The sequence below is a fragment of the Epinephelus lanceolatus genome, chromosome 24 (genome assembly GCF_041903045.1).
Source record: "Epinephelus lanceolatus isolate andai-2023 chromosome 24, ASM4190304v1, whole genome shotgun sequence".
NCBI classification, from domain to species: domain Eukaryota; kingdom Metazoa; phylum Chordata; class Actinopteri; order Perciformes; family Serranidae; genus Epinephelus; species Epinephelus lanceolatus.
In genome coordinates, this window is record NC_135757.1 from 6,846,564 (window position 1) to 6,855,139 (window position 8,576).

The following is an 8,576-nucleotide window of genomic DNA, read 5'->3' on the forward strand; positions in this document are numbered from 1 at the left end:
AACACTTTTATGTGACTCAGTACATTCCTTTTAGGAATATCCAGCATAGTATACATTTGCAGTTGCAGATGGAAAGCACACATGCCAACAGTTGCACAGCTGCATAAAATAGAAGCAGCAGCACTCCTACATTTAGAATAAATGGGACAGCAGCCCACACAAGAGCTAATGATAGGCCGCTGTCGAGCTAAAAACAAATCAGCTGCATTTCACTGCTTTATATTTTGGTATTCTTCAGGGAAAGGCCTGAAATATGGCAGTGGAGGTCAGATGACATAAATCAGACGTACCTGGCATGAGCTTGGCAGAGGGAAAGATCCTTTCTTGTATTTCTCTGCTTTCAGCCAGGAGTTCTTCAGCTGTCATGGGAAGCTCCAGAGCATCGCGAATTATCTGGGCAGCATCCAGAGCGTTTGTACCCATCACTGATGACTTCACGTCCCAAGTGTACTGCTTTCCAAAGCGGTCACATATTTCCTGGAAGGACACTGTGTACAGTCGCTCTGTGTCTGAAATGTGAAAATGCAAAAAAGGGAGATGAATAGCATTCAATTAAATGTCAGTTAAGGGTGAATATGGATGAAACCTTTGGTACGCTGCCGAAAAATAGGTATTTTCTGGTCCTTTGAAGGTGTTTGATAGAGATATTGGAAAATTCATAAGCTATACATTGGTTTTGTTTTGTTTTAAAGAGAATATGCCTAATAATTTAAAAAAAGAAAGGCCCAGATCTAAATGTATAAGCTGTATATATGTTTAAAAAATAAGAATAGACCTGATAATAATAATTTTTAAAAAGCCCTATATCTAAATATATCGGCTACATTTATGGTTTTACAATGAATAAATGCTCTAAATGTTCATGCTTTGCGGTTGCTTCATTTTTTGTAACCACAGCATTTTAGCAGTGTCATCAAACCCCAGGATGGGACTTTTTGGCACAAACGCACAAAATGACTTAAATCACAAATTATTATTAATATTATTTCTTAAAGCTGAGACCTTAACCTTCCATTTGCAGCTGGTTAGAATATTCTAACATCAATTATTCCACAGAAAAATGCAAAAGAGTGAAAGGTGTACCAACTGACCCCAGTCTCCCCTATTCCCACAGGTAGCTTTGGTAGAAGTACCAAACATCATTCAAATATAAGGTTATTTGTAGCTGCCGGCTCTAGCGGTGGATATTAAACCATCAAGCAACACATGTATCAAGTTAAATCCGTTCAGCAGATGCATATATTTAATTCGGCATATGTCTGATTAATAAAATTTCAAGCTGTCTATAAAACATCAACTTTTAAAAGTTGGTCACCGTCGCATGGAAATATACGTCAACCACGTTCAGGGATAGTAAAAGTTCAATTACTGCACAAACCGATAGTTTACATGTATGCCGAATTCAGCCGTAGACTTTTTAGAAGAAGGAAATATAAGGTCAAGCTCAGTTTGATGTGTTATTCTGGACATGTGCAAAAAAAAACACATGGTGTACTGTTTTCTCTGCAGCTCAGCTATTAACCGTGAATAAATGGGTTTCAGTCTCACCGCAGCTTTAGCGCAGGAGCTCGTGTGAAATATTAAACACAACTACAGGATATGACACACACAGCACGTTTCAATACCTAATAACAATCCGTCCATGTCGAAAAGGACATGGCTCACGAGTTGGTAGGTGCTACCTGGCGCTGACATGTTGGACTCGCGAGCTCCCTGTCAACTGTTCCGCGTTGGAGAGTAAGTGAGAGGGACGAAGATAAAGTAACCCGGTGTGTGTGTGTGTGTGTGTGTGTGTGTGTGTGTGTGTGTGTGTGTGTGTGTGTGTGTTCTTGCTTTTAAAAAGCTGATCGTGTCCTGTCACGTTCAGGTGACAGACCAGAAGAAGGTTTTTACACCTTCTTTGCAAACACTGGTCCGAATGAAACTAACCACGAGGGAAATATTTTAGTCTGAAATCGAGTTTCAGCCTCCTCAGGGATGCTTTCTAGTTGTCCCAACGCAATGGCGTGTGGGAAATAAAGTACACAAGCGTTCGTTTTGTTTTGTTTTGTCCTTATACAGTCTATGGTTTTGTTTTGTGTGTGTGTGTTTTTTGTTTTGTTATGTTATGTTTTGTTTTGTGGTTTTTTGTTTTGTTTCGTGTTTTTTTTTTGTTATGTTATGTTATGTTATTTTTGTTATGTTTTCTTTTGTTATGTCATACTTTGTTTTGCGTTTTTTTGTGTTTGTGGGTTTTTTGTTATGTTATGATTTGTTTTATTTTTTGTTTTGTGTTTTTTTTGTTTTGTTATGTTATATTATGTTATGTTTTGTTTTTTATTTTGTGTTTTTTGTGTGTTTTTTGTGTGTTTTTTTTTTGTTATGTCTTTATGTTATGTTTTGTGTTTTTTGTTTTTGTTATTTTTTGTTTTGTTTTATTTTGTGTTTTGTTTTGTTTTGTCATGTTTTTTATTGTTTTTGTTTTGTTTTGTGTTTTTTTTCTGTTATGTTACGTTATGTTTTGTTTTGTGTTCTGTTTTTGTTTTGTGGTTTTTTGTTGTTGTTTTTGTTTTGTTGTTGTTTTTGTTTTGTTTTTGTTTTGTTTTGTTTTGTTGTTTTGTGTTATTCTTTGTTGTTGTTATTTTATGTTATGTTTTGTGTTTTTTTTGGTTATGTTACGTTATGTTATGTTATGTTTTGTGTTATTTTTTCTTTTGTTTTGTGTGTTTTTTGTTATGTTTTTTTTTTGTTTTTTTTTGTTTTGTCCTGTGTTTTTTTGTCATGTTTTGTTTTGTGTTTTTTTGTTGTTGTTTTTGTTTTGTTTTGTGTTTTTTTGTGTTATTTTTTGTTGTTTTTATTTTATGTTATGTTATGTTTTGTTTTGTTTTGTTGTTTTTGTTTTGTTTTGTTGTTTTGTGTTATTTTTTGTTGTTGTTATGTTACCTTATGTTTTGTTTTGTTTTGTTTTGTTTCGTTTTGTGCAGTTCTCAGTTTTCTCAGGGTCACTGCATTGTATGCTGTGTGCAGTAGCTGTGTACAAATGTAAAACTACAGCTTGGGTAAAACACTCCAAATATACTTATTAATATTGATTTTGACCTCTTATATCTCTCTTTTATAAAAATATAGGCCTGTAAAATCACTGCGGATAGACTAACAGGAACAATGCTATCAATGTGTGTACTATATTGTGGGGGCCTGACATCATAACACCCCTCCGATCAAAGTATCAAAATGGCTATTACAAATAATTAATAATTATTGATAGTAACTGTTGATTATGTTAAACACTGTGACTTCATGTACATTAAATCACCTCGTGGGATGCCATTCCCAAAAAGGGACAAATGATAGGCAGTCAGTGATATCAGTCTCATAAAATCATGGCCTCCATGAGACACACAGAGCAGCCCTATAGATGCTGCTCCTCTACATGCCGTATAACAAATGTTTTTATTAAGTTAAAACTCAGTTTCTCACATCTCCATTCTCCAGAGCGTGTCACCGAGATGGGCTGCGGCAAATTACTAACAAAAGGCTGCTCACTGCATTGTTAGCGGCACTGCCATATTTTTCTGAATAACTGGAAGCTCCGTGTTAACAGAGTTTGTCTTGTTAGTGTGGAAGATATGTCAGGGGAATGAGAGAACCCTGTAACCTGGACAATCTAATGAGCTTATGGATTCCAGGTCTAATTGGGGGACGGTGAGAGTGAAATGGAGGCTTTGAGTTCCGTTGAGTGTGCTTTGTGCCAAATTGTGTCGTTTAGGGAATTGCTCAGACAGACAGAGAGCTCGGAGCACAAAGTAGCAGCGAGAAACTTATGTGTTCATGTCGTGGCACTGAGGGAAAGTACAATTTTCTAATGGAGCATTTGTATTTTTTTGTTTTGTGTAAATAGAACAACTCTGACAAGAGGGAAAAAGTTGAGTATTTTTATTCAGTTCCAGCAGGATCATACGTGCAGAGGAAACAGCACTAAGCCTGATGATGCTTCCAATCCCACAAATCAACACAACAACCAAAAGATGACAGTCTGGAAGAAGTAGCAGGAGATCGCTATGAAGCTAGCCCGGAGCGACACTTTGCTGTCTGACTGAGACAGTGCGTCTGTAGATATAAATAGTGGAGTGGTGAAAATCACAGCCAGAAACGCAGCGAGTTCGTTCTCACATCTCCCTCTGGAGTGGGATTGCTGCAGAGACATGCTACAATTAGACTTGGGATGCTTGTATTCAAAGCTTCATGTTCGCTGCCTAATTATTACACTGAGATCCATATCCAAACATCCTTCCAGCTTTTCATTACAACTCCGACATCAGCAGTCAGTGTCGTCTATCTCTGATATGATGGATGAGTCACAGTTTACTTGATTTAAACCTTAAAATCCCCCTTTATATTTCCCTTATGTAGCTTCGTCCACCATGTACCCAGACTTGTTGAAACAATGAAGGTGATAAAACTAGACTTTAACACAAAGCTCCTCTTCAAAACGGATCACAAGTGGACAGCTCTAAGTTGGCCCTATGAAATGTTGGCGACATTGCCGGGGACCAACCAAAGATATGCTCATCTGTGCACTTGATACTTGGGCGGGGCTCCGTTTGCATGACTCACTGCATCACAAGCACGGCATGGAGGCAATCAGCCTGTGGCACTGCTGAGGTGTTATGGAGGCCCAGGTTGCTTTGATAGCGGCCTTCAGCTCGTCTATACTCGTGGGTCTGGTGTCTCTCGTCTTCCTCTTGACAATACCTCATAGATTTCCAAGCACAGCAACACCATGGTCAGCAAACCAGTTGGCAGTCTGGCACTGTGGCAGGCGCCAAGTCCTGCAGGAAGAGTCAGCAGACGGAAGCATAAAGTCCTCTAAAATCTCGGGTAGACAGCTGCATTGACTTTAGACTCTAGACACCAGCAGATGACGTGGCACCCCAAATCATCACTGACTGTGGAAAGTGGACACTGGACTTCAAGCAATGTGGATTCTATGCCGCTCCAATCTTCCTCCAGACTCTCAAGTGAGGGTAGAATGGATGATGAGATGGATTGGCAAACTGTCTTGGTGAAGAGGGAGCTGAGCCAGAAGGCAAAGCTTTCGATGTACTGATCCATCTCCGTCCCAACCCTCACCTATGGTCATGAGCTCTGGGTAGCGACGGAAAGAGTGAGATCGCAGATACAAGTGGCCGAAATGAGTTTACTCTGAAGGGCGTCTGGGCTCCACCTTAGAGATAGGGTAAGGAGTTCGGACATCCAGAGGGAGGTTGGAGTAGAGCTGCTGCTCCTTCACGTCGAAAGGGGTCAGTTCCTGGGCGCCTCCTGTTGGAGGTGTCCCGGGCATGATCCACAGGTAGGAAGCCCCGGGGCAGACCCAGAACACGCTGGAGGGATTACATACCTCGTCTGGCCTGGGAATGCCTTGTGGTCCCCCAGGAGGAGCTGGAAAGAATCACTGGGAAGAGGGACGTCTGGGGTGCTGGATAAGAGGCTGAAAAGGGATGGATGGACAAAGTAAGAAAGAATATGGACACAACTCTTTCATCAGTGGACTCGTGTCTCATCGAAATGGCTCCTGGCACCCTGTATTCTCATAGCACCCTCCACAACACACCCCAAGGGTTCAGGGTCATAAGAGTTCTTTAAGTCCAAGAAAATCACATGTAGACTGGGTTGTCAAAGTCCCATGAGCTTCATCCTTACAAATGAGAAGAACTAGCCGACTGGTTGCAGCTGGACTGGATTCAACACTGTTATGGTTCTGTACAGCCGTACAGGGGATATCTGTGTAATGGAAGTGTATGGATATTGAATATCGGTACAAAATATTAGCTATCAATGGTATCAGTGTCAGCCCTCTATAATGTTTATTGGTTAAACATTACTAATCATATCCACTCGTGAAGCTCCTGTTATTACCATTCTCACTTCGAATGTAGATAGACTCATCGACCAGCGTATACGCTTGGTAAATTAATTCACTTTGATGTGGTAGACAGGGATCAATATCTGCATTCTGAGTTATTACTACACCATCACAGGCCCAGCTCATGAATCCAGTCTTCTTACAATATGACAAACAGCCGAGGATGATCATCCTTTAAAGATGACACTGTCTCCTCCACAGACGATACAGTCATTTCTAATTCTCCTCCAGTTTATCCTTTGATTACTAACCGTGACACTTCCACAGGAGGGACGGGCCCTAAAGCAATCAACACACACACACACATCGCTATTTACATTGTGATGATAAGCTCGTTAACTCTATGTGGCTGATCGGTATCGCCCTCAGCTGCAATTCCCCAGCCAACCATTTGTCCTGGGTGAGATATCAGCAATCACCATTTTAAATGAGGAAAGGTGATATGAAATGCTAATTCAGCAACTAGGATCAATACTGTTCACCCAGGGGAATAAAATCAAGCAGAGTACTCGGTGCAGACTGCTGTCCTTGAGCCCTCAGTGAAAGACATGACTTTTCTCTACAAAACAGAGGAACAGCCATTAATCTGTCTGAAAAAAGCTTTTCTGATTGGCTGACAGGTTCCATTATACCTGTATCCCAACGACCTTCAACATTGTTTCAATAAACCTCTCAATCAGAGAGAAGTATGTAAAAGTACGTTAAAGGGATAGTTAAGAATTTTTTGAAGTGGGGATGTATGTGATTAAAATAGGCGGTTTTCTTGCTGACCCCTTTTCCTTCGCCTCCTGCGGCAAACTTGGGGCGTACCAACTGATATCTACTATATGTAATATACTGTCTATAGTGTTACGGCTGTCTGTGTGTGTTCTCTGCTGCTGTCCCGTTTCCCTCCCTTGCAGACCTGCCCAGGTGTGCTGCATTAGTTAACAAGGTGCAGTCCACCTGGCATGGAGGAGGTGTTAAGGAGCTCCTGTGCTAGCAGCAAAGGAGAGAGGCCTCTGGTGTGTGGACTGCTGGTCCTGCTGCCTCTCTGTGGAGTTTGTGTTGTCTTGCTTGCTTGTTTTACTTGTAATAAATGGAGCCTGTCCCTGTTGACACTGGGTGAGAGGCGGGGTACGCCCTGGACAGGTCACCAGACTATCACAGGGCTGACACATAAGCCCAGTTTCCACCAAATACTTTCGGTATGGTACCTTTGGAACCAAGCGTAACCCTTCAGACGTGGTACCTAGACCCTAGCGTTTCCACTGCAAACCATACCCTTAAATGTGGGCAGGGTTGTCACTCACTGCTCCGTCCAGCACTCACTGTATTTCCTCATTATCGTTGACACAGATGGAAGTCTGCACCTTGTTCATCGTCCACAGAAAGAGGCTGCATGCCGCCATTTTCAGAACAGAATGGCTCAATACCAGATCTGTGTGCTAGGTACCCCATCAGGAAAGGTTCCAAAAATGGTAATGGTTTGGAACGGTTCCATCGGTACTGTGCACAACTTTTTGCAGTGGAAACGTAAAGAAGTGTACCAAACTGAACCGTACCGTACCGTACTGCTCGCTGGAAACGGGGCTATAGAGACAGACAACCATTCACACTCACATTCACACCGATAGTCAGTTTAGAGTCACCAATTAACCTGCATGTCTTTGGACTGTGGGAGGAAGCCGGAGTACCCAGAGAAAAACCACGCTGACACGGGGGGAACATCAGCAAAGAAGGGCTCCCCCGCCCTGGGTTCGAAGCCGCCACCCTGGGTTTGAACCAGGAACCCTCTTGCTATGGTGCGGCAACCGCCATGCCAGAAGCACAACCACGACCATGATTCAGGAGTAGCCACGATCCAAGGGAACATGTGAGACAGTGGAGCACAAAGGAAGGGGAGAAGCTGAGTTAGTGATATATAGAATCGAATGAGAGAAGGGGCTCAGTGTATCATAGGAGGTCCCCCAGCTGACCAAACTTTTGGTTTCAGACTTTAGGAACCACCTGAAGCTGAGGGTGTTTGATGGAAGTGTAAAGTGAAGTGCTAATCTGTTCAAATCAGACTCTAATGAAGGATGTGAAACATGGATTAGCAGCAGCAGCCTGAATGAACTGATAAACCTGAGTTGACGTGTAAATGGTAACATGGTGGAGGTGATAAGGATGATGATGATGATGATGATGATGATGATGGTCATCATTATAAATACAGTGCTGAGTAAAACCTCCTCCACCCTCATTTTACTGTGTTGGACCAAATTACTCAGAGGGAGGCTATAAGCACTTGAGACTGAAGTGTTTATGAAGTGGCTTCCCCTCACTAATGATAATGGTAATTATGGCGCTTATTTGGAGGCATCTCCATTTTCAATTAGAGGGTTGATTACAGGAAGAGCGAATTTATGTGAAGCAGTTTGGTATTTTGATCTTTATAAGTAAGTAAGTGTATCTGATTTAAAACCAGTTAGGTTTAAAAGACACTTTTGTTTTTTTTTGTTGTTTATTTTGTCAATTTCACGTGCACCAAAAGCAATTAAAAGCACTGAATTGCCCTATCTCATGAGACTCCTCCTGAGCAGTCTCTTTTTCTCATTTAGCTCCCTCTTTAACCCTTTAGTCACCCAGGGCTTATTAATTCAGAACACTCCTTGTTGGTTTGACTGCACCCACACAGAAGTCACTATAA

At 41.5% G+C, this 8,576-nt stretch overlaps 1 protein-coding gene across 1 annotated transcript in view; it reads right to left on the reverse strand.

Annotated features, from left to right (window-relative positions):
* The window catches only part of pudp (pseudouridine 5'-phosphatase), a 48,154-nt gene extending 46,384 nt beyond the window's left edge, over positions 1-1,770 (reverse strand). Inside the window, exons 1-2 of the mRNA XM_033615476.2 lie at positions 1,626-1,770; positions 291-509 (exon numbers count right to left, since the gene is read on the reverse strand). Coding sequence (XP_033471367.1) covers positions 291-509; positions 1,626-1,695 — 289 coding nt within the window. The 5' untranslated portion in view covers positions 1,696-1,770. The remainder of the gene's footprint in view (positions 1-290; positions 510-1,625) is intronic.
* Between the last annotated feature and the right edge of the window lie 6,806 nt (positions 1,771-8,576).